The sequence below is a fragment of the Panulirus ornatus genome, chromosome 19 (genome assembly GCF_036320965.1).
Source record: "Panulirus ornatus isolate Po-2019 chromosome 19, ASM3632096v1, whole genome shotgun sequence".
Taxonomy (NCBI): domain Eukaryota; kingdom Metazoa; phylum Arthropoda; class Malacostraca; order Decapoda; family Palinuridae; genus Panulirus; species Panulirus ornatus.
Window position 1 is genome coordinate 22,559,253 of NC_092242.1, and position 26,477 is coordinate 22,585,729.

General features: G+C 41.8%; 1 protein-coding gene across 1 annotated transcript in view; it reads right to left on the minus strand.

Moving 5' to 3' along the window:
- g (adaptor-related protein complex 3, delta 1 subunit-like garnet) overlaps positions 1 to 26,477 on the minus strand; it is a 468,686-nt gene that overhangs the window by 252,287 nt on the left and 189,922 nt on the right. The window contains exon 9 of the mRNA XM_071673747.1: positions 2,818 to 2,866. Within this exon, the coding sequence (XP_071529848.1) occupies positions 2,818 to 2,866 (49 nt within the window). The remainder of the gene's footprint in view (positions 1 to 2,817; positions 2,867 to 26,477) is intronic.

Sequence of the window (26,477 nt, forward strand, 5' to 3'; positions counted from 1 at the left end):
TCAAAGAGAAAAGAGAGGTGTCTGGGCAGTATTTACAGAGAAAAAGTACAAATGATTGGGACATGTACAAGAAAAAGCTTCAGGAGGGTAAGAGGAAGGTGCAGGGGTTGAAAAGAAGGCAAATGAGAGTTGAGGTGAGAGAGTATCATTGAACTTTAAGGAGAATGAAAAGATGTTTTGGAAGTTGACCAATAATGTGCAGAAGACAAGAGAACAAAAGGAAACATCAGTGAAGCAGGATAAAGAGGAAGTGATAACAGGAAATGATTAAGTGAGGAGGAGGAGTGTCTATTTTGAAGGACTGTTAAATGTATTTGATGACAATGGCAGATGTAAGGTGTTTTCATCAGGGTGACATACAAAGTGAGAGTGTTACAGAGAGTGGTTAAATGAAGAAAGAAATGTTGAAAGCCTTTTGAGATACATCAAGGCAATGGGAATCGATGGTATTGCAGTTGAATGTTTTAAGAAAGGGGGATGACTGCTTTGTTGATTGGTTGGTAAGGATATTCAACATATGTATGGGCGTACCAGTGGAAGTGGAAGTTCAGCAAAGGAGGAGGGAAGAATACAAAATATGTAAGCAGGATGTCAAGAAGCTGATAAAGCAAAGCAAAGAAATAGTAGATGAAGGTTTTGGAAGGAAGCTAGGTGAAAAGTTTTGGGATAATAAGAAACTATACTGGAAGGAGGTGAAAAAGGAAAGGGGTGGATTTATGTATGGAAGTATTAAGTGAGAAGGAAGGGAGAGGAATTGCTAAATGAAAAGAAGAAAGTGAAAGGAAGATGGAAAGAGTATTTTGAACTAATGAATGTGGGAGAAGGGGGGAGTAGCAGTTTTTATATGCATGGATATGGAGGGTGGAAGAAAGAGGATACAAGTGCATGGCCTATAGCAGAAAGGGAGGTAAGATGGGCAATAATGAGGCTGAAGGTAGGAAAAGTACCTGAAGTGGATGGGATTATAGCTGAAATGCTGAGGCATGGAGGAGAAAGCATGATTGAGTGGATGCATCTCATACGTAATTTAGTATGGAAACAGAAGTTTGTGCCTGAGGAATGGGTGAAAGCTATCATCGTTCCTTCATTTAAAGAGAATGGTGCTAAGGATGTATGCAGCAATTATAGGGGAATAAGTCTGTTAGGAAAAGTGTGTGAAAGGAGAAAGTTGAGATTAAATGTGAATAAGAGCAAGTTTATCAAGTTCAACAGGGTTAAGGAACAAGTTAGTTGGGATATAAGTTTGAATGGAGAAAAATTGGAAGAGGTGATGTGTTTTTGAAATCTGGAAGCAGAAGCGAGTCATAGGGTGAGAGGGGATGAAGGTTCTGGGAGCAATGAAGAATGTGTGGAACGAGAGATCATTGTCCTGGAACAAAAATGGGTATGTTTGAAGGAATAATAGTTCCAAAAATATCATATGGTTGCGAGGAATGAGCTATTGATAGGGTTGTGCGGAGGAGAGTGGATGTGTTGGAAATGAAATGTCTGAGGACAGCATATGGTGTAAGGTGGTTTGATTGAGTACGTAATGAAAGGGTAAGAGAGATGTGCAGTAATAAAAAGAGTGTGGTTGAGAGAGCAGAAGAGGGTGTGCTGAAATGGTTTGGACACATGGAAAGAATGAGTGAGGAAAGGTTGACAAAGAGGATATATGTGTCAGAGGTACAGAGAACAAAGAGAAGCAGGAGACCCAACTGGAGGTGGAAGGATGGAGTGAGAAAGATTTGAGCAAATGGGGCCCAAACATGCAGGAGAGTGAAAGGTATGCACAGAAGAGTGAACTGAAACACAGTGGTATACTGGGGTCGATGTGCTGACAAAGGACTGAACCAAGGAATGTGAAACATCTGGGGTAAATCATGGAAAGGTCTTTGGGGCCTGGGTGTGGATAGGAAGCTGAGGTTTTGGTTTTTGGTGCATTACATGACAGCTTGAGAATGGACATGAGCATATATACCTAGTTAAAACCTTTGCTGGTTTTGTAATTTTCAGAAGTTTGTTGTTTACTGTGACTAGCAAATAAAAATAAAGATATGAACAAATAAAATTTAAATGCATTTTGATTTTCACATAAATCATTGAACTACATAAGGAAAAAAAAAAGGAGGGGGCAGAAACTTGGCAAATATTTGAGATGCTGTAGTGCATGAAGGGGTGGGAGGCAACATTTACAGTCCATATCTGGCAGTTGCCTGGAGCTCAGTGGACATTAGTTACAATATATACAGAGTGGGTAAGGACAAAATACTGGGAGGTAATTTATGAACATAAGGATACTGTGATATAGGAGGATGATAAAGTAAGTTTATCTGCTGACAAAATAACACGCTACGGTTAGTAGCAAAAACTGATACAGTTTCTCACGTGGATTCCTCAAATGGATAGGTATATCAAGTTTCTGAAGTTATTGACCTTCCAAAGATATTTTGGTCCCAGATCATTTGTCTGTGATACTCATGTGAAGTACAGGAAGTGGTGTAAGTCAGAGAGAGACACTGCAGAACATATGTATGGATGGAGGCAATGAGCAAATTCATCAGGGCTAAAACATTCTAGATGAAGATGCTAGAGGAATGACTGATGATCAAATTAAATGGTAATATTTTATGTATGGTGGTGGTGCAAATGAAGACATTGCTCTCCCTTGATTTATTACTTTCCTCTACCTACCAATGAGTACCTATGGCAACAATTTGCCAAAATGTATGGCAAGCAAGAAGCACTCACCCTATCTTGCTTGTTGAATTACACTGTTTCTCATATATACCAAAAAGACAAAAAAAAAAGTTGTATGAAAAAGTTGACAATACTTACAGTTCTGATCAGAGTCTTCAATAAGGATTCTCAGTTTCTGTACACACAACTGAAAAAAAGAAGATTTCCTTAAACATCTATAAACGTATGTAACATACAAAAGATTTTTCAATATGAACATAATCATAATAATCACTAAGGTCTCTTTCACATGGATTATCATGGAACCAATCCCTTGAGAGACTATAAAGCCTATCTCATACTGTTTTAGTCAATCCATAACCAGAATATAAAAACAACCACAGCAACCCATAGTCACTTGAAATTTATACAAAATCCCTTCCCTATCCCCTAATATTTCACCCATCTCACCCTTCTTCAATAGATCACAAAACACTCAGCTCTTGTAAAGCAAATGCTAACACTAGATACAAAAACTGGCAGAAAGACAAATCTAAAAAAGTCTTTGAACATATCAGGAAAAAAAATTTTCTGTAATGAAAAAAGGTTCACAGATGAAGGAAGCATCAATCCCAAGAAGGCCTAATCATATTAATGGGTACAATATTGTGGTGAAGACATGTCATATCATCTCATAATTAAGTCTGATTTTAACCAACTAGAAGATTAATCTTGCCTCACTGAGGAAAAAGATGTCTCAGGTTCATAATGGAACAAAATGTGAGGAAACACTGGAAAAATCTAAATATCCTTAATAGATAACACAGTATTGAGAATTCACCTAAAATGACAAGAACCTGGTGACTGAGTTTGGTAAAGTGTGTGGAAGAAGAAAGTTAAGAGTAAATGTGAATAAGAGCAAGGTTATTAGGTACAATAGGGTTGAGGGTCAAGTCAATTGGGAGGTGAGTTTGAATGGAGAAAAACTGGAGGAAGTGAAGTGTTTTAGATATCTGGGAGTGGATCTGGCAGCAGATGGAACCATGGAAGCGGAAGTGGATCATAGGGTGGGGGAGGGGGCGAAAATTCTGGGGGCCTTGAAGAATGTGTGGAAGTCGAGAACATTATCTCGGAAAGCAAAAATGGGTATGTTTGAAGGAATAGTGGTTCCAACAATGTTGTATGGTTGCGAGGCGTGGGCTATGGATAGAGTTGTGCGCAGGAGGATGGATGTGCTGAAAATGAGATGTTTGAGGACAATGTGTGGTGTGAGGTGGTTTGATCGAGTGAGCTAACGTAAGGGTAAGAGAGATGTGTGGAAATAAAAAGAGCGTGGTTGAGAGAGCAGAAGAGGGTGTTTTGAAGTGGTTTGGGCACATGGAGAGAATGAGTGAGGAAAGATTGACCAAGAGGATATATGTGTCGGAGGTGGAGGGAACGAGGAGAAGAGGGAGACCAAATTGGAGGTGGAAAGATGGAGTGAAAAAGATTTTGTGTGATCAGGGCCTGAACATGCAGGAGGGTGAAAGGAGGGCAAGGAATAGAGTGAATTGGAGCGATGTGGTATACCGGGGTTGACGTGCTGTCAGTGGATTGAATCAAGGCATGTGAAGCGTCTGGGGTAAACCATGGAAAGCTGTGTAGGTATGTATATTTGTGTGTGTGGACGTATGTATATACATGTGTATGGGGGGGGGGGTTGGGCCATTTCTTTCGTCTGTTTCCTTGCGCTACCTCGCAAACGCGGGAGACAGCGACAAAGTATAATAATAATAATAATAATAATAATAATAATAATGCCTAATCTCTCCAAAATACACCTTCCTGGAAATTCTAATGCAGACACTTAATTCGATCCTTTCACTATAATTAAGTGTAGCACACTTCTGCCTTATAACAAAAAAGAAATTCTTTTGAATGGATCTCCCTTAGCCAATGCAATGATGCTTCTGAATGAACAGGAAAGCAAATCTTAATGAATGAATGGAAAGACTCTGCAAATAAAGAGTGCTAGTACTATCCATGGAGAAGAATCCCAAGATGTAATTTCTTTTTTCCTGAATCAGAATCAGAGCAAAGGTTAGCAACCTCTTCAAGAGTAATTGTAAGCCACAGCCAACACTGTCACTGTCAGCCCCCATGAGAAGTGAAAGCAACCATAGTAGTATCTATTTCATGAATCAGAGCAATCTTGATAGTTTCAGCTGGCCAGGTCATTCTTACCCTACTTTGTTGCCATCAGAAATGTCTAGAAATTTACATGAAAATTCACTCACTCGTATCTTCAACTTGCACCATGTTTTAAAATGAACAGTGGCTTCTACATAAGTGAACATATCCTATTCCACTTTACACACCGCTGACTATTTAGTGATGCTAAGTTCTCTCTCACTCATAAAGTAACCCCAATGCATATATATGATCAAATATTTATCTGATACATTTTTTTATTTTGCTCTGTCGCTGTCTCCCTTGTTAGCGAGGTAGCGCAAGGAAACAGACGAAAGAATGGCCCAACCCACCCACATACACATGTACATATGTACATGTCCATACATGCAAATATACATACCTATGCCTTTATTCATTCCCATCGCCATCCCGCCACACATGAAATAACAGCGCCCTCCCCCTCATGTGAGCGAGGTAGCGCTAGGAAAAGACAACAAAGGCCACATTCGTTTAAACTCAGTCTCTAGCTGTCATGTAATGATTCACCAAAACCAAACAATCCACTCACTTTTTTTTATACAGAACTTAAAGGGAGAAGACAAAGGTCTTGGACAAGGAATGTAGCAGTTTTGAAATGTTAAACAGGGTAAGAGTGTCAGTGTTTGGCATAAATCATCTGATATGTGTGGGAAGGGGTCTGTGGGAACATGTTTACAAAACCTTATTTTCATAACCCCAGTAGACTAGGGGTGCGTATGCGATGATGTTGCTTTTTCTACTTTTTGGAAGAAAATGAAAAGTAACTAAGCTTTGCAAAGCATTGTTCAATAAATACATTAATGAATGGCCAGGGGCTTCCATCAATGTTTTGAGGCTCCATGGAAACAAAGAGTGTTCATGTTTATACTGCCAACGAGACCTTGGATATGTCTGCAGTTTGTGTCATCGCTATCATCTATTTTACGCCACACTTTCTGTGAAGCTTCTCATGGATATGAGGCAACTGTTTTGATTTTCAGTCATTCAAGTTGTTCCTTGGTATCTTTGTTGTACAGGTAAACTTTGTAAAGAATAATAAAGACATTTGATAATCTCTATTTCAGTCTACTTTTCCTCCTAGAGCTTCATCGAGCCTTCTATATTACTTTATAAACATATCACTTGCTTGTATCTTCCAGATAAATTCTTTACACCAAATATCCTTACCATTAGTCTCTGCTCTCGAAATTCCAACTATATATTGGAAGTATTCCATTTTTGATACCAAAGCTTTATATCTTTACTTATTTAGTCCTAGAAACACTAAGTTTTACAAGTGCACAGAGTTGGGCCAAGAACTCCATCATATAAGCCTTTAGCATGCCAGATCCAAATTATCTTATTCATCAAAGCTCTCAGTACACCTCAAGCTGTTCTTCCTTGCATGATTCTAGTCCCAGTTTCAGCTTTCCTTCTACCTCTCACACCCACACCACCATATTCCTGTTCATGTGGGATGGAATAAGAAATATTTTTGAGGAGTTAAAATCTAAGTACTTGGTACAGTGGACCTACATTATTGCACAAGAATGAGACCAAGATTACCACTATGTTTCTTTAACAAAACATTTGCAGAAATATAGAAAATATATATTATTGTCTATCTCTGAGGATAGGGGAGAAAGAATACTTCGCACGTATTCCCTGCGTGTCGTAGAAGGCGACTAAAAGGGAAGGGAGCTGGGGGCTGGAAATCCTCCCCTCTCTTTTTTTTTTTTTCCCAAAAGAAGGAACAGAGAAGGGGGCCAGGTGAGTATATTCCCTCAAAGGCCCAGTCCTCTGTTCTTAGCACTACCTCGCTAATGCGGGAAATGACGAATAGTGTGAAAGAAGAAGTATATCTCAAAATACAAAAACCATAAGAAACATGAACTGTAATGGAACTCCTCAATGAAGCAGATGACTATACCTACCGCCAGGGTTTCATCAAATAAAACTCCCTCAATTACTGTTATGAGCTATTCTATGTTATCATTAAAGATCTTAATTCTTTCTAAGTTGTTTGTTCATCTCATAATAAACTTACTTCTCCATAATAGCTGCATTCAAATTCATAAGAATTTGGCTATCCATCTACCTATATCTCTGATGCCTGTTCCCTTCGGGTACTCCCATCAAGGGGATGGCCACAGAAAAAGAGTCTCCACTTATTCCTGACCTTACATGCCTCCCTCGCATACATCATTCAACATATTCTATATTCTTCAATCATGTCTCTCCCTCCAGTATTCTCCAACTCTATTTCCCCATGTCACAGGTGGTCTGCCTCTCACATAAGCCCCTTTTATTGTACTATCATACAGTCTCCTTACAAACTCCCCATCTTGCATTCTTCCACAAGCCCAAACCACCTCAATGTATTACATTTCACCCACTCTACCACTCCACAATTCATTCCCATTGCATTCCCTATCACACCATATCTCTCATATATCCCCGCAATTTTTTCTTCATTCCATCTAGTCACTTTACATGCTCCTCTTAAGCAGCTCATTTCCAAAGCCTGGATTTTTGACCTCTGAAACTCATTCCAAGTCCATGTTTCAGTTTCAAAAGTCAGGATTGGGAGAACTATGCTGTCCCTGAATACCTTCTTCACTTCCATACTTACTTCTATATCCTTGATTATTCTATGAAGAGATCAGTGACTCTTCTACCCTGCACTGCTCTCTCCCTTTTCTCTCCTTACATTTCACCAAATTTACACTCGATTGTAACTAAATACTTGAATTCTCTCAATTCTTACATTCTTTCTCCCCCATATCTGTAACACAATTTAGTACACATACTTTTTTCACTCTACATTTTTTGTGCAACCTATACTTTTACTCTGTTTCATTTCATTTGTGATTGATATTAGAGACTGAATCTAACATCCAAATAATTCAAAAACACTAAGCTCTTCAAGATACAACGGACTTTTGTCTTGATATTTACATCTTTGTCTCGGTGATTTCAAATCACCCTCCCTGTTACCTAAGTCCAGGATACAAGCCTGTCTAAGCCCTAAAGCTATACAGCTCACTCACTCTAAAATAAACAAAGCAAATTTTATTCTTAGTTTCCTTTCTGTTTTTACTTCACCATTAAACAACTCTGATTTCTTACACAACTCTTTCTCACTTCACTTGACATATCCTGTACTTCATTGTTTCAACACATCTTTCCCTTCACAAATTTTAAACGAAGTCAGGGTGAAGAATTGCTCCCCAGTCAACTCTGTTAAACATGATCCCTAAAGGCAGCCAACTCAATGTTACTATCCTCAGACTGATTGGCACTAGCAGATAACACAGCTCATATTTCTGGCTTGCTCAATGACTAACTCACTCCTCCGCCTCCTGAAAGTCTTGCAAGTCTTCATGGTACTACCTGGGGAAGTAGACTTGGTACATGGAGAAGAACTAGCCCTTATGGGATGCTAAGACATCTTAATGTACAGCTGGTAACTGCAAGTGGTTGAAAAATTATGGAGACAGCAGGTACATGTCAATACATCACAGTGGTGAGCTGGGATACATCAACTGAGGGTGCTCACCTTGATGAGTAGCCTGTACTACCACCTTGGGAGAACCTTCGTTCATCTTCCACTGATGAATGATGCAGCCTATTTAAAATATTCAATTCTGCTAGGCATACATCGCAAAATAAAGGGGGTTAATTGATAAGTTAAGAAGAAGGAAAGGTAAGTGTATGTACCAATGACTAGAGAAAGTGAAGTATCAAACCCCTAAATAATGTAGCCCATCATATGCACTTTTAGGGCGTATCTCCAATGTACACAACCTTCATATTCATGGTATGCTAAGCTAAAGCTCCATCTGCCTATGATCACCACCTGCAGGCTGGTGTTTTTGTTCTGATATACATTAAATAGGGTAAAGGGGAAAAATAATACTTCACAGGTATTCCCATGTGTCGTAGAAGGCGACTAAAGGGGGCAGGAGTGGGGGGTTTCCCCCCTCCTTGGATTTAAATTTCTAAAAAGGGAAACAAAAGAAGGAGTCAAACAGGGTGTGCTCATCCTCCTCAAATGCTCAGATTGGGGTATTTGAATGTATGTGCATGTAACCAAGATGAGAAGAAAGGAAAGATAAGTAATATGTTTGAGGAAAGAAACCTGGAAGTCTAGGCTCTGAGTGAAACGAAGCTCAAGGGTAAAGGGGAGGAGTGGTTTGGGAATGTCTTGGGAGTAAAGTCAGGGGTTGCTGAGAGAACAAGAGCTAAGGAAGGAGTAGCAATGTGGGAGTATGTGATAGAGTGTAAGAAAGTAAATTCTAGATTGATGTGGGTAAAACCAAAAATGGAGGGAGAGAGATGGATGATTATTGGTGCCTATGCACCTGGTCATGAGAAGAAGGATCATGAGAGGCAAGCGTTTTTGGAGCAGCTGAGTGAGTGTGTTAGAAGCTTTGGTGCACGAGCCCGGTTACAGAGATGGGTGACATAAATGCAAAGGAGAGTAATGTGGCAGTTGAGGGTATAACTGATGTACATGGGGTGTTCGGTGTTGTAAATGGATATGGTGAGGAGCTCATGGATTTGTGTACTGAAAAAGGACTGGTGACTGGGAATACCTGGTTTAAAAAGAGAGATGTACATAAGTATACTTATGTGAGGAAGAGATATGGTCAAAGGGCATTACTGGATTACATGTTAATTGACAGGCGTGTAAAAGAGTCTTTTGGATGATAATGTGCTGAGAGGGGCAGCTGGAGGAATGTCAGATCACTATCTTGTGGAGGCATGGGTGAAGATTTGTAAAGGTTTCCAGAAAAGAAGAATGTTAGGGAGAAGAGAGTGATGAGAGTAAGTAAGCTTGGAAAGGAGACTTATGAGAAGAAATACTGGGAGAGATTGAGTGTAGAAAGGCAAAACGTGAGAGCAAATGATGTGAGGGAAGTGGGTGAGAAATGGGATGTATTTTGGAAAACAGGGATGGCTTGTGCAAAAGATGCCTGTGATTGGAGAAAGGTGGAAGGTGGACACATTAGAAAGGGTAATGAGTGGTGGGATGAAGTAAAGCTGTTAGTGAAAGAGAAGAGAGAGGTGTTTGGATGATAAAGGGAAGTAGTGCAAATGACTGGGAGATGTATAAAAGAAAGTAGCAGGGGGTTAAGAGAAAGATGCAAGAGGTGAAAAAGAGGGCAAATGAGAGTTGGGGTCAGAAAGTATCATTAAATTTTAATGAGAATAAAAAGATGTTTTGGAAGGAGGTAAATAACACACATAAGACAAGAGAACAAATGGGAACATCAGTGAAGGGGGCAAGTGGGGAGCAAATAACAAGTAGTGATGAAGTGAAGAGGAGATGGAATAAGTATTTTGAAGGTTTGTTGAATATGTTTGATGATAGAGTGGCAGATATAGGGTATTTTGGTCAGGGCAAGGCAACGGGTTTGGATGGTATTACAGTGGAATTTATCAAAAAAGGGGGAGACTGTGATGTTGATTGGTTGGCAAGGATATTCAATGTATGTATGGATCATGGTGAGGTGCTTGAGGAATTGGCAGAATGCATGCATAGTGCCATTACACAAAGGCAAAGGGGATAAAGGTGAGTGTTCAAACTACAGAGAAATAAGTTTGGTGAGTATTCCTGGGAAATTATATGGGAGGGTATTGATTGAGAAGGTAAAGGCATGTACAGAGCATCAGATTGGGGAAGAGCAGTGTGGTCTAAAGTGGTACAGGATGTGTGGATCATGTGTTTGCTTTGAAAAAATATTTAGAAAAACAGATAGATTTGTATGTAGCATTTATAGATCAAAAGGCATATGATAGGGTTCACAGAGATGCTTTGCTGAAGGTTTTAAGAGTATAAGGTGTGAGAGGAAAGTTGATAGAAGCAGTGAAAAGTTAATATCAAGGATGTAAGGCATCTGTACGAGTAGGAAGAGAGGAGATTGACTGGTTCCCAGTGAATGTCAGTCTGCGGGAGGGGTGTGTGATATCCCCATGGTTGTTTAATCTATTTATGGATGGGTTATCAGGGAGGTTAATGCAAGAGTTTTGGAGAGACGGGTGAGTATGCAGTCTGTTGTGGATGAGAGGGCTTGGGAAGCAAGTCAGTTGTTGTTCACCAATGATACAGCTCAATAACCCGGTCGGGTGCATCAAAGCTGCTAACATACTCAGCTGCTCCCAAAACACTTGCCTCTCATGATCCTTCTTCTCATGACCAGGTGCATTGGCACCAATAATCACCCACCTCTCACAATCCACTTTCAGCGTTACTCACTTCAATCTAGAATTCACTTTCTTACACCCTACCACATACTCCCACAACTCCTGCTTCAGTAATACTGCTACTCCTTCCTTTGCTCTTCTCCTCTCACCAACCCCTGACTTTACCCCCAAGACATTCCCAAACCACTCTTCCCCTTTATCCTTAAGCTTCGTTTCATTCAGAACCAAAACATTCAGGTTTCTTTCCTCAAACATACTACCTATCTCTCATTTCTTTTCATCTTGGTTACATCCACCCACATTCAAACACTACAATCAGAGCCTTCGAAGAGGATGAGCACTCTCTGCTTGTCTCCTTCCTCTGTTCCCCTTTTTAGAAATTTAAATACAATGGAGGGGTTTCTAGTCCCCTGCTCCCATCCCCTTTAGCTGCCTCCTATGACACATGGGGAATATATGGGAAGTATTTTTTCTCCACTATCCCCAGGGAAAATATGTACATTATTGGTGCATATGCACCTGGGCATGCAAAGACAGATCATGAGAGGCAAGTGTTTTGGGAGCGGCTGAGTGAGTGTGTTGGTAGTCTTGATGCACGAGACCGGGTTGTAGTAATGAGTGATTTGAATGCAAAGGTGAGTAATGTGGCAGTTGAGGGAATAATTGGTGTACATGGGGTGTTCAGTGTTGTAAATGGAAATGGTGAAGAGCTTGTAAATTTATCTGCTGAAAAAGGACTGGTGATTGGGAATACCTGGTTTAAAAGGAGAGATATACATAAGTATATGTATGTAAGTAGGAGAGGTGGCCAGAGAGAGTTATTGGATTAAATGTTAATTGATAGGCGTGCGAAAGAGAGACTTTTGAATGTTAATGTGCTGAGAGGTGAAACAGGAGGGATGTCTGATCATTATCTTGAGGAGGTGAAGGTGAAGATTTGTAGAGGTTATCAGAGAGGAAGAGACAATGTTGGGGTGAAAAGAGTGGTGAGAGTAAGTGAGCCTGGGAAGGAGACTTGTGTGAGGAAGTACCAGGAGAGACTGAGTACAGAATGGAAAAAGGTGAGAACAAAGGATGTAAGGAGAGTGGGGGAGGAATGGGATGTATTTAGGGAAGCAGTGATGGCTTGCACAACAGATGCTTGTGGTATGAGAAGCATGGGGAGGTGGGCAGATTAGAAAGGACAGTGAGTGGTGGGATGAAGAAGTAAGATTATTAGTGAAAGAGAAGAGAGAGGCATTTGGATGATTTTTGCAGGGAAATAATGCAAATGAGGGGAGATGTATAAAAGAAAGAGACAGGAGGTCAAGAGAAAGGGGCAAGAGGTGAAAAAGAGGGCAAATGAGAGTTGGGGTGAGAGTGTATCATTAAATTTTAGGGACAATAAAAAGATGTTTTAGAAGTAGGTAAATAAAGTGCATAAGACAAGGGAACAAATGGGAACTTCAGTGAAGGGGGATAGTGGGGAGGTGATAACAAATAGTGGTGATGTGAGAAGGTGATGGAGTTAGTATTTTGAAGGTTTGTTGAATGTGTTTGATGACAGAATGGCATATATAGGGTGTTTTGGTCGAGGAGGTGTGCAAAGTGAGAGGGTTAGGGAGAATGATTTGGTAAACAGAGAAGAGGTAGTAAAAGCTTTGCGGAAGATGAAAGCCAGCAAGGCAGCCGGTTTGGATGGTACTGCAGTGGAATTAATTAAAAAAGGGGGTGACTGTATTGTTGACTGGTTGGTAAGGTTATTCAGGGTATATATGATTCATGGTAACGTGCCTGAGGATTGGGAGAATGCTTGCATTGTGCCATTGTACAAAGGCAAAGGGGATAAAAGTGAGTGCTCAAATTACAGAGGTATAAGTTTGTTGAGTATTCCTGGGAAATTATATGGGAGGGTATTGACTGAGAGGGTGAAGGCATGTACAGAACATCAGATTGGGGAAAAGCGGTGTGATTTCAGAGGTGGTAGAGGATGTGTGGATCATGTGTTTACTTTGAAGAATGTATGTAAGAAATACTTAGAAAAGCAAATGGATTTGTATGTAGCATTTATGGATCTGGAGAAGGCATATGATAGAGTTGATAGAGATGCTCTGCGGAAGGTACTAATAATAAATGGTGTGGGAGGCAAGTTGTTAGAAGCAGTGAAAAGTTTTTATTTAGGATGTAAGGTATGTGTACGTGTAGGAAGAGAGGAAAGTGATTGGTTCTCAGTGAATGTAGGTTTGCGGCAGGGGTGTGTGATGTCTCCATGGTTGTTTAATGTATTTATGGATGGCGTTCTTAGAGAGGTGGATGCAAGAGTTTTGGAAAGAGGGGCAAGTATGAAGTCTGTTGGGGATGAGAGAGCTTGGGAAGTGAGTTAGTTGTTGTTCGCTGATGATACAGTGCTGGTGGCTGATTCGTGTGAGAAACTGCAGAAGCTGGTGACTGAGTTTGGCAAAGTGTGTGCAAGAAGAAAGCTGAGAGTAAATGTGAATAAGAGGAAGGTTATCAGGTACAGTAAGGTTCAGGGACAAGTCAATTGGGAGGTAAGTTTGAATGGAGAAAAACTGGAGGAAGTGAAATGTTTTAGATATCTGGGAGTGGATTTGGCAGCGGATGGAACCATGGACGCGGAAGTTAATCATAGGGTGGGGGAGGGGGCGAAAGTTCTGGGAGCCTTGAAAAATGTGTGGAAGTTGAGAATATAATCTCGGAAAGCAAAAATGGGTATGTTTGAAGGATTAGTGGTTCTAAAAATATTATATGGTTGCAAGGCATGGGCTGTGGATAGAGATGTGCGCAGGAGGGTGGATGTGCTGGAAATGAGATGTTTAAGGACAATATGTGGTGTGAGGTGGTTTGATCGAGTAAGTGATGAAAAGGTAAGAGAGATGTGTGGTAATAAAAAGAGTGTGGTTGAGAGGGCAGAAGAGGGTGTTTTGAAATGGTTTGGTCACATGGAGAGAATGAGTGAGGAAAGATTGACCAAAAGGATATATGTGTCGGAGGTGGAGGGAACGAGGAGAAGAGGGAGACCAAATTGGAGGTGGAAAGATGGAGTGAAAAAGATTTTGTGTGATCGGGGCCTGAACATGCAGGAGGGTGAAAGGAGGGCAAGAAATAGAGTGAATTGGAGTCATGTGGTATACAGGGGTTGACGTGCTGTCAGTGGATTGAAGCAAGGCATGTGAAGCGTCTGGGGTAAACCATGGAAAGCTGTGTAGGTATGTATATTTGCGTGTGTGGACGTGTGTATGTACATGTGTATGGGGGGGGGGGGCCATTTCTTTCGTCTGTTTCCTTGCGCTACCTCGCAAACGCGGGAGACAGCGACAAAGTATAAAAAAAAAAAAAAAAAAAAAAAAAAAAATATAAATAATATAGGGGATATGGGAGAAAGAATACTTCCCACGCATTCCTAACGTGTCATAGAAGGCGACTAAAGGGGAAGGGAGCGGGGGGCTAGAAACCCTCCCCTCCTAGTATTTCAACTTTCTAAAGGGGAAACAGAAGAAGGAGTCACGCAGGGGAGTGCTCATCCTCCTTGAAGGCTCAGATTGGGGTGTCTAAATGTGTGTGGATGTAACCAAGATGAGAAAAAAGGAGATATAGGTAGTATGTTTGAGGAAAGGAACCTGGATGTTTTGGCTCTGAGTGAAACGAAGCTCAAGGGTAAAGGGAAAGAGTGGTTTGGGAATGTCTTGGGAGTAAAGTCAGGAGTCAGTGAGAGGACAAGGGCAAGGGAGGGAGTTGCACTACTCCTGAAACAGGAGTGGTGGGAGTATGTAATAGAGTGTAAGAAAGTAAACTCTAGATTGACATGGGTAAAACTGAAAGTGGATGAAGAGATGGGTGATTATTAGAGCATATGCACAGGGGCATGAGAAGACAGATTATGAAAGGCAAATGTTTTGGGAGCAGCTGAATGAGTGTGTTAGTAGTTTTGATGCACTAGACCGTGTTATAGTGATATGTGATTTGAATGCAAAGGTGAGTAATGTGGCAGTTGAAGGAGTAATTGGTGTACATGGGGTGTTCAGTGTTGTAAGTGGAAATGGTGAAGAGCTTCTAGATTTATATGCTGAAAAACGACTGGTGACTGGGAATACCTGGTTTAAAAAGAGAGATATACTTAAGCATACGTATGTAAGTAGGAGAGATGGCCAGAGAGCGTTATTGGATTACATGTTAATTGATAGGCGTGTGAAAGAGAGACTTTTGGATGTTAATGTGCTGAGAGGTGCAACTGGAGGGATGTCTGATCATTATCTTGTGGAGGCGAAGGTGAAGATTTGTAGAGGTTTTCAGAAAAGAAGAGAAAATGTTGGGGTGAAAAGAATGGTGAGAGTAAGTGAGCTTGGGAAGGAGACTTGTGTGAGAAAGTAACAGGAGAGACTGAGTACAGACTGGAAAAAGGTGAGAAAAAAGGAGGTACGGGGAGTGGGGGAGGAATGGGATGTATTTAGGGAAGCAGTGATAGCTTGCGCAAAAGATGCTTGTGGCACGAGAAACATAGGAGGTGGGCAGATTAGAAAGGGTAGTGAGTGGTAGGATGAAGAAGTAAGAGTATTAGTGAAATAGAAGAGGGAGGCATTTGGATGATTTTTGCAAGGAAATAATGCAAATGAGTGGGAGAGGTATAAAAGAAGGAGGTAGGAGGTCAAGAGAAAGGTACAAGAGGTGAAAAAGAGGGCAAATGAGAGTTGAGGTGATAGAGTATTGTTAAATTTTGGGGAGAATAAAGAGATGTTTTGGAAGGAGGTAAATAAAGTACATAAGACAAGGGAACAAATGGAAACTTCAGTGAAGGGAGCTAATGGGGAGGTGATAACAAGTAGTGGTGATGTGAGAAGGAGATGGAGTGAGTATTTTGAAGGTTTGTTGAATGTGTTTGATGATAGAGTGGTAGATGTAGAGTGTTTTGGTCAAGGTGGTGTGCAAAGTGAGAGGGTTGGGGAAAATGATTTGGTAAACAGAGAAGAGGTAGTAAAAGCTTTGCGGATGATGAAAGCCGGCAAGGCAGCAGGTTTGGATGGTATTGCAGTGGAATTTATTAAAAAAGGGGGTGACTGTATTGTTGACTGGTTGGTAAGGTTATTTAATGTATATATGATTCATGGTGAGGTGCCTGAGGATTGGCAGAACGCTTGCATAGTGCCATTGTACAAAGGCAAAGGTGATAAGAGTGAGTGCTCAAATTACTTAGGTATAAGTTTGTTGAGTATTCCTGGTAAATTATATGGGAGGGTATTGATTGAGAGGGTGAAGACATGTACAGAGCATCAGATTGGAGAAGAGCAGTGTGGTTTCAGAAGTGGTAGAGGATGTGTGGATCAGGTGTTTGCTTTGAAGATGTATGTGAGAAATACTTAGAAAAGCAAATGGATTTGCATGTAGCATTTATGGATCTGGAGAAGGCATATGATAGAGTTGATAGAGATGCTCTGTGGAAGGTACTAAGAATATATGGTGTGGGAGGCAAGTTGTTAGAAGCAGTGAAACGTTTTTATCGAGGATGTAAGGCATGTGTACGTGTAGGAAGAGAGGAGAGTGATTGGTTCTCAGTGAATGTGGGTTTGCGGCAGGGGTGTGTGATGTCTCCATGGTTGCTTAATTTGTTTATGGATGGGGTTGTTAGGGAGGTGAATGCAAGAGTTTTGGAAAGGGGGGCAAGCATGAAGTCTGTTGGGGATGAGAGAGCTTGGGAAGTGAGTCAGTTGTTGTTCGCTGATGATACAGCGCTGGTGGCTGATTCATGTGAGAAACTGCAGAAGCTGGTGACTGAGTTTGGTAAAGTGTGTGAAGGAAGAAAGTTAAGAGTAAATGTGAATAAGAGCAAGGTTATTAGGTACAGTAGGGTTGAGGGTCAAGTCAATTGGGGGGTAAGTTTGAATAGAGAAAAACTGGAGGAAGCAAAGGGTTTTAGATATCTGGGAGTGGATCTGGCAGCGAATGGAACCATGGAAACGGAAGTAAATCATAGGGTGGAGGAGGGGCGAAAATCCTGGGAGCCTTGAAGAATGTGTGGAAGTCGAGAACATTATCTCCGAAAGCAAAAATGGCTATGTTTGAAAGAATAGTGGTTCCAACAATGTTGTATGGTTGTGAGGCGTGGGCTATGGATAGAGTTATGCGCAGGAGGGTGAATGGGATGGATATGAGATGTTTGAAGACAATATGTGGTGTGCGGTGGTTTGATCGAGTAAGTATTGTAAGGGTAAGAGAGATGTGTGGAAATAAAAAGAGCATGATTGAGAGAGCAGAAGAAGGTGTTTTGAAATGGTTTGGGCACATGGAGAGAATGAGTGAGGAAAGATTGACCATGAGGATATATGTGTTGGAGGTGGAGGAAACAAGAAGTGGGAGACCAAATTGGAGGTGAAAAGATGGAGTGAAAAAGATTTTGAGTGATCGGAGCCTGAACATGCAGGAGGGTGAAAGGCGGGCAAGGAATAGGGTGAATTGGATTGATGTGGTATACCGGGGTCGACGTGCTGTCAATGGATTGAATCAGGGCATGTGAAGCGTCTGGGGTAAACCATGGAAAGTTCTGTGGGGCCTGGAAGTGGAAAGGGAGCAGTGGTTTCGGGCATTATTGCATGACAGCTAGAGACTGAGTGTGAACGAATGGGGCATTTGTTGTCTTTTACTAGCGCTAACCCACACACATGAGTGGGAGGGGGATGTTATTCCATATGTGGCAAGGTGGCGATGGGAATGAATAAAGGCAGACAGTGTGAATTGTGTGCATGGGTATATATGTATGTGTCTGTGTGTGTGTATATATATGTGTACATTGAGATGCTTTCCGAGATAATGTTCTCGACTTCCACACATTCTTCAAGGCTCCCAGGATTTTCGCCCCCTCCCCCACCCTATGATTCACTTCCGCTTACATGGTTCCATCCACTGCCAGATCCACTCCCATATATCTAAAACAATTTACTTCCTCCAGTTTTTCTCCATTCAAACTTACCTCCCAATTGACTTGACCCTCAACCCTACTGTACCTGATAACCTTGCTCTTATTCACATTTACTCTTAACTTTTTTTGGTCAAGGTGGTGTGCAAAGTGAGAGGGTTAGGGAAAATGATTTGGTAAACAGAGAAGAGGTAGTAAAAGCTTTGCGGAAGATGAAAGCCGGCAAGGCAGCAGGTTTGGATGGTATTGCAGTGGAATTTATTAAAAAAGGGGGTGACTGTATTGTTGACAGGTTGGTAAGGTTATTTAATGTATGTATGACTCATGGTATGACTCAGTGTGGTTTCAGAAGTGGTAGAGGATGTGTGGATCAGGTGTTTGCTTTGAAGAATGTATGTGAGAAATACTTAGAAAAGCAAATGGATTTGTATGTAGCATTTATGGATCTGGAGAAGGCATATGATAGAGTTGATAGTGATGCTCTGTGGAAGGTATTAAGAATATATGGTGTGGGAGGCAAGTTGTTAGAAACAGTGAAAAGTTTTTATCGAGGATGTAAGGCATGTGTACGTGTAGGAAGAGAGGAAAGTGATTGGTTCTCAGTGAATGTAGGTTTGCGGCAGGGGTGTGTGATGTCTCCATGGTTGTTTAATTTGTTTATGGATGGGGTTGTTAGGGAGGTGAATGCAAGAGTTTTGGAAAGAGGGGCAAGTATGAAGTCTGTTGGGGATGAGAGAGCTTGGGAAGTGAGTCAGTTGTTGTTCGCTGATGATACAGCGCTGGTGGCTGATTCATGTGAGAAACTGCAGAAGCTGGTGACAGAGTTTGGTAAAGTGTGTGAAAGAAGAAAGTTAAGAGTAAATGTGAATAAGAGCAAGGTTATTAGGTACAGTAGGGTTGAGGGTCAATTCAATTGGAAGGTGAGTTTGAATGGAGAAAAACTGGAGGAAGTGAAGTGTTTTAGATATCTGGGAGTGGATCTGGCAGCGGATGGAACCATGGAAGCGGAAGTGGATCATAGGGTGGGGGTGGCGGCGAAAATTCTGGGAGCCTTGAAGAATGTGTGGAAGTCGAGAACATTATCTCAGAAAGCAAAAATGGGTATGTTTGAAGGAATAGTGGTTCCAACAATGTTGTATGGTTGCGAGGCGTGGACTATGGATAGAGTTGTGCGCAGGAGGATGGATGTGCTGGAAATGAGATGTTTGAGGACAATCTGTGGTGTGAGGTGGTTTGATCGAGTAAGTAACGTAACGGTAAGAGAGATGTGTGGAAATAAAAAGAGCGTGGTTGAGAGAGCAGAAGAGGGTGTTTTGAAATGGTTTGGTCACATGGAGAGAATGAGTGAGGAAAGATTGACCAAGAGGATATATGTGTCGGAGGTGGAGGGAACGAGGAGGTGAGGGAGACCAAATTGGAGGTGGAAAGATGGAGTGAAAAAGATTTTGTGTGATCGGGGCCTGAACATGCAGGAGGGTGAAAGGAGGGCAAAGAATAGAGTGAATTGGAGCGATGTGGTATACCGGGGTTGACGTGCTGTCAGTGGATTGAATCAAGGCATGTGTATGTGGGTGGGTTGGGCCATTTCTTTCGTCTGTTTCCTTGCACTACCTCGCAAACGCGGGAGACAGCGACAAAGCAAAAAAAAAAAAAAAAAAAAAAAAATGACTCATGGTGAGGTGCCTGAGGATTGGCGGAATGCGTGCATAGTGCCACTGTACAAAGGCAAAGGGGATAAGAGTGAGTGCTCAAATTAAAGAGGTATAAGTTTGTTGAGTATTCCTGGTATATTATATGGGAGGGTATTGATTGAGAGGGTGAAGGCATGTACAGAGCATCAGATTGGGGAAGAGCAGTGTGGTTTCAGAAGTGGTAGAGGATGTGTGAATCGGGTGTTTGCTTTGAAGAATGTATGTGAGAAATACTTATAAAAGCAAATGGATCTGTATGTAGCATTTATGGATCTGGAGAAGGCATATGATACAGTTGATAGAGATGCTCTGTGGAAGGTATTAAGAATATATGGTGTGGGAGGCAAGTTGTTAGAAGCAGTGAAAAGTTTTTATCGAGGATGTAAGGAATGTGTACGTGTAGGAAGAGAGAAAAGTGATTGGTTCTCAGTGAACGTAGGTTTGCGGCAGGGGTGTGTGATGTCTCCATGGTTGTTTAATTTGTTTATGGATGGGGTTGTTAGGGAGGTGAATGCAAGAGTTTTGGAAAGAGGGGCAAGTATAAAGTCTGTTGTGGATGAGAGAGCTTGGGAAGTGAGTCAGTTGTTGTTCGCTGATGATACAGCGTTGGTGGCTGATTCATGTGAGAAACTGCAGAAGCTGGTGACTGAGTTTGGTAAAGTGTGTGAAAGAAGAAAGTTAAGAGTAAATGTGAATAAGAGCAAGGTTATTAGGTACAGTAGGGTTGAGGGTCAAGTCAATTGGGAGGTAAGTTTGAATGGAGAAAAACTGGAGGAAGTAAAGTGTTTTAGATATCTGGGATTGGATCTGGTAGCAGATGGAACCATGGAAGCGGAAGTAAATCATAGGGTGGGGGAGGGGGCGAAAATCCTGGGAGCGTTGAAGAATGTGTGGAAGTCGGGAACATTATCTCGGAAAGCAAAAATGGCTATGTTTGAAGGAATAGTGGTTCCAACAATGTTGTATGGTTGCGAGGCGTGGGCTATGGATAGAGTTGTGCGCAGAGAGTGGATGTGCTGGAAATGAGATGTTTGAGGACAATATGTGGTGTGAGGTGGTTTGATCGAGAAAGTAATGTAAGGGTAAGAGAGATGTGTGGAAATAAAAAGAGCGTGGTTGAGAGAGCAGAAGAGGGTGTTTTGAAATGGCTTGGGCACATGGAGAGAAAGAGTGAGGAAAGATTGACCATGAGGATATATGTGTCGGAGGTGGAGGGAACGAGGAGAAGTGGGAGACCAAATTGGAGGTGGAAAGATGGAATGAAAAAGATTTTGAGTGATCGGGGCCTGAACATGCAGGAGGGTGAAAGGCGGGCAAGGAATAGAGTGAATTAGATAGATGTGGTATACTGGGGTCGACGTGCTGTCAGTGGATTGAATCAGGGCATGTGAAGCGTCTGGGGTAAACCATGGAAAGTTCTGTGTGGCCTGGATGTGGAAAGGAAGCTGTGGTTTCGGGCATTATTGCATAACAGCTGGAGACTGAGTGTGAGCGAATGGGGCCTTTGTTGTTTTTTCCTGGCGCTGCCTCGTGCACATGAGGTGGGAGGGGGATGTTATTCCGTGTATGGCAGGGTGGCGATGGGGGTGAGTAGGGGCAGAGAGTGTGAATTGTGTGCATGTGTGTACATGTGTGTGTCTGTGTGTGTATATATGTGTGTACGTTGGGATGTGTGGGTGTGTATGTTTGCGTGTGTGGACGTGTGTGTGTGTGCATGTGTGTGGGGGTGGGTTGGGCCATTTCTTTCGTCTGTTTCCTTGCGCTACCTCGCAGGCGCGGGAGACAGCGACAAAGCAAAATAATATAATACAAATATCTGTGTGTGTATATATATGTATACGCTGATATGTATAGGTATGTATATGTGCGTGTGTCGATGTGTATGTATATACATGTGTATGTGGGTGGGTTGGGCCATTCTTTCGTCTGTTTCCTTGCGCTACCTCGCTAATGCGGGAGACAGCGACAATGTATAAAATAAATAAATAAAAATACTTCCCTCGCATTCCTCGTGTATTGTAGAAGGCGACTAGAGGGGACGGGTGCGGGGGGCCAGAAATCCTCCCCTCCTTGTATTTTTTAACTTTCTAAAATGGGAAACAGAAGAAGGAGTCAGGCGGGGAGTGCTCATCCTCATCGAAGGCTCAGACTGGGGTGTCTAAATGTGTGTGGATGTAACCAAGATGTGAAAAAAGGAGAGATAGGTAGTATGTTTGAGGAAAGGAACCTGGATGTTTTGGCTCTGAGTGAAACGAGCTCAAGGGTAAAGGGGAAGAGTGGTTTGGGAATGTCTGGGGAGTAAAGTCAGGGGTTAGTGAGAGGACAAGAGCAAGGGAAGGAGTAGCAGTACTCCTGAAACAGGAGTTGTGGGAGTATGTGATAGAATGTAAGAAAGTAAATTCTCCATTAATATGGGTAAAACTGAAAGTTGATGGAGATAGATGGGTGATTATTGGTGCATATGCACCTGGGCATGAGAAGAAAGATCATGAGAGGCAAGTGTTCCGGGAGCAGCTGAATGTGTGTGTTAGTGGTTTTGATGCACGAGACCGGGTTATAGTGATGGGTGATTTGAATGCAAAGGTGAGTAATGTGGCAGTTGAGGGAATAATTGGTATACATGGGGTGTTCAGTGCTGTAAATGGATATGGTGAAGAGCTTGTATATTAATGTGCTGGAAAAGGACTGGTGATTGGGAATACCTGGTTTAAAAAGCGAGATATACATAAGTATACGTATGTAAGTAGGAGAGATGGCCAGAGAGCGTTATTGGATTACGTGTTAATTGACAGGCGCGCGAAAGAGAGACTTTTGGATGTTAATGTGCTGAGAGGTGCAACTGGAGGGATGTCTGATCATTATCTTGTGGAGGCTAAGGTGAAGATTTGTATGGGTTTTCAAAAAGGAGAGTGAATGTTGGGGTGAAGAGGGTGGTGAGAGTAAGTGAGCTTGGGAAGAAGACTTGTGTGAGGAAGTACCAGGAGAGACTGAGTACAGAATGGAAAAAGGTGAGAACAATGGAAGTAAGGGGAGTGGGGGAGGAATGGGATGTATTTAGGGAATCAGTGATGGATTGCACAAAAGATGCTTGTGGCATGAGAAGAGTGGGAGGTGGGTTGATTAGAAAGGGTAGTGAGTGGTGGGATGAAGAAGGAAGATTATTAGTGAAAGAGAAGAGAGAGGCATTTGGACAATTCTTGCAGGGAAAAAATGCAATTGAGTGTGAGATGTATAAAAGAAAGAGACAGGAGGTCAAGAGAAAGGTGCAAGAGGTGAAAAAGGGGGCAAATGAGAGTTGGAGTGAGAGAGTATCATTAAATTTTAGGGAGAATAAAAAGATGTTCTGGAAGGAGTTAAATAAAGTGCATAAGACAAGGGAGCAAATGGGAACTCCAGTGAATGGCACAAATGGGGAGGTGATAACAAGTAGTGGTGATGTGAGGAGATGGAGTGAGTATTTTGAAGGTTCGTTGAATGTGTTTGATGATAGAGTGGCTGATATAGGGTGTTTTGGTCGAGGTGGTGTGCAAAGTGAGAGGGTTAGGGAAAATGATTTGGTAAACAGAGAAGAGGTAGTAAAAGCTTTGCGGAAGATGAAAGCCGGCAAGGCAGCAGGTTTGGATGGTATTGCAGTGGAATTTATTAAAAAAGGGGGTGACTATATTATTGACTGGTTGGTAAGGTTATTTAATGTATGTATGACTCATGGTGAGGTGCCTGAGGATTGGCGGAATGCGTGCATAGTGCCATTGTACAAAGGCAAAGGGGATATGAGTGAGTGCTCAAATTACAGAGGTACAAGTTTGTTGAGTATTCCTGGTAAATTACATGGGAGGGTATTGATTAAGAGGGTGAAGGCATGTACAAAGCATCAGATTGGGGAAGAGCAGTGTGGTTTCAGAAGTGGTAGAGGATGTGTGGATCAGGTGTTTGCTTTGAAAAAAAGTATGTGAGAAATACTTAGAAAAGCAAATGGATTTGTATGTAGCATTTATGGATCTGGAGAAGGCATATGACAGAGTTAATAGAGATGCTCTGTGGAAGGTATTAAGAATATATGGTGTGGGAGGCAAGTTGTTAGAAGCAGTGAAAGTTTTTATCGAGGATGTAAGGCATGCGTACGTGTAGATAGAGAGGAAAGTGATTGGTTCTCAGTGAATGTAGGTTTGCGGCAGGGGTGTGTGATGTCTCAATGGTTGTTTAATTTGTTTATGGATGGGGTTGTTACGGAGGTGAATGCAAGAGTTTTGGAAAGAGGGGCAAGTATGAAGTCTGTTGGGGATGAGAGAGCTTGGGAAGTGAGTCAGTTGTTGTTCGCTGATGATACAGCGCTGGTGGCTGATTCATGTGAGAAACTGCAGAAGCTGGTGACTGAGTTTGGTAAAGTGTGTGAAAGAAGAAAGTTATGACTAAATGTGAATAAGAGCAAGGTAATTAGGTACAGTAGGGTTGAGGGTCAAGTCAATTGGGAGGTAAGTTTGAATGGAGAAAAACTGGAGGAAGTAAAGTGTTTTAGATATCTGGGAGTGGATCTGGCAGCGGATGGAACCATGGAAGCGGAAGTGGATCATAGGGTGGGGGAGGGGGCAAAAATCGTGGGAGCCTTGAAGAATGTGTGGAAGTCGAGAACATTATCTCGGAAAGCAAAAATGGGTATGTTTGAAGGAATAGTGGTTCCAACAATGTTGTATGGTTGCGAGGCGTGGGCTATGGATAGACTTGTGCGCAGGAGGATGGATGTGCTGGAAATGAGATGTTTGAGGACAATGTGTGGTGTGAGGTGGTTTCATCGAGTAAGTAACGTAAGGGTAAGAGAGATGTGTGGATATAAAAAGAGCGTGGTTGAGAGAGCAGAAGAGGGTGTTTTGAAATGGTTTGGGCACATGGAGAGAATGAGTGAGGAAAGATTGACCAAGAGGATATATGTGTCGGAGGTGGAGGGAACGAGGAGAAGTGGGAGACCAAATTGGAGGTGGAAAGATGTAGTGAAAAAGATTTTGTGTGATCGGAGCCTGAACATGCAAGAGGGTGAAAGGAGGGCAAGGAATAGAGTGAATTGGATCGATGTGGTATACCGGGGTTGACGTGCTGTCAGTGGATTGAATCAAGGCATGTGTATGGGGGTGGGTTGGGCCATTTCTTTCATCTGTTTCCTTGCGCTACCTCGCAAACGCGGGAGACAGCGACAAAGCAAAAAAAAAAAATATATATATATATATATATATATATACATATATATATATATATATATATTTTTTTCTTTGTCGTTGTCTCCCGCGTTTGCGAGGTAGCGCAAGGAAACAGATGAAAGAAATGGCCCAACCCACACCCATACACATGTATATACATGCACGTCCACACACGCAAATATACATACCTACACAGCTTTCCATGGTTTACCCCAGACGCTTCACATGCCCTGATTCAATCCACTGACAGCACGTCAACCCCGGTATACCATATCCATCCAATTCACTCTATTCCTTGCCCTCCTTTCACCCTCCTGCATGTTCAGGCCCCGATCACACAAAATCTTTTTCACTCCATCTTTCCACCTCCAATTTGGTCTCCCACTTCTCCTCGTTCCCTCCACCTCCGACATATATATCCTCTTAGTCAATCTTTCCTCACTCATTCTCTCCATGTGCCCAAACCACTTCAAAACACCCTCTTCTGCTCTCTCAACCACGCTCTTTTTATTTCCACACATCTCTCTTACCCTTACGTTACTTACTCGATCAAACCACCTCACACCACACATTGTCCTCAAACATCTCATTTCCAGCACATCCACCCTCCTGCACACAACTCTATCCATAGCCCACGCCTCGCAACCATACAACAATGTTCGAACCACTATTCCTTCAAACATACCCATTTTTGCTTTCCGAGATAATGTTCTCGACTACCACACACTCTTCAAGGCTCCCAGGATTTTCGCCCTCTCCCCCACCCTATGATCCACTTCCGATTCCATGGTTCCATCCTCTGCCAGATCCACACCCTGATATCTAAAACACTTTACTTCCTCCAGTTTTTCTCCATTCATATACATATATATATATATATATATATATATATATATATATATATATATATATATATATATATATATATATATAAATATATATATATATATATATATAAATATATATATATATTTATATATATATATATATATATAGGAATGGGATGTATTTAGGGAATCAGTGATGGATTGCGCAAAAGATGCTTGTGGCATGAGAAGAGTGGGAGGTGGGTTGATTAGAAAGGGTAGTGAGTGGTGGGATGAAGAAGTAAGAGTATTAGTGAAAGAGAAGAGAGAGGCATTTGGACGATTTTTGCAGGGAAAAAATGCAATTGAGTGGGAGATGTATAAAAGAAAGAGACAGGAGGTCAAGAGAAAGGTGCAGGAGGTGAAAAAAAGGGCAAATGAGAGTTGGGGTGAGAGAGTATCATTAAATTTTAGGGAGAATAAAAAGATGTTCTGGAAGGAGGTAAATAAAGTGCGTAAGACAAGGGAGCAAATGGGAACTTCAGTGAAGGGCGCAAATGGGGAGGTGATAACAAGTAGTGGTGATGTGAGAAGGAGATGGAGTGAGTATTTTGAAGGTTTGTTGAATGTGTTTGATGATAGAGTGGCAGATATAGGGTGTTTTGGTCGAGGTGGTGTGCAAAGTGAGAGGGTTAGGGAAAATGATTTGGTAAACAGAGAAGAGGTAGTGAAAGCTTTGCGGAAGATGAAAGCCGGCAAGGCAGCAGGTTTGGATGGTATTGCAGTGGAATTTATTAAAAAAGGGGGTGACTGTATTGTTGACTGGTTG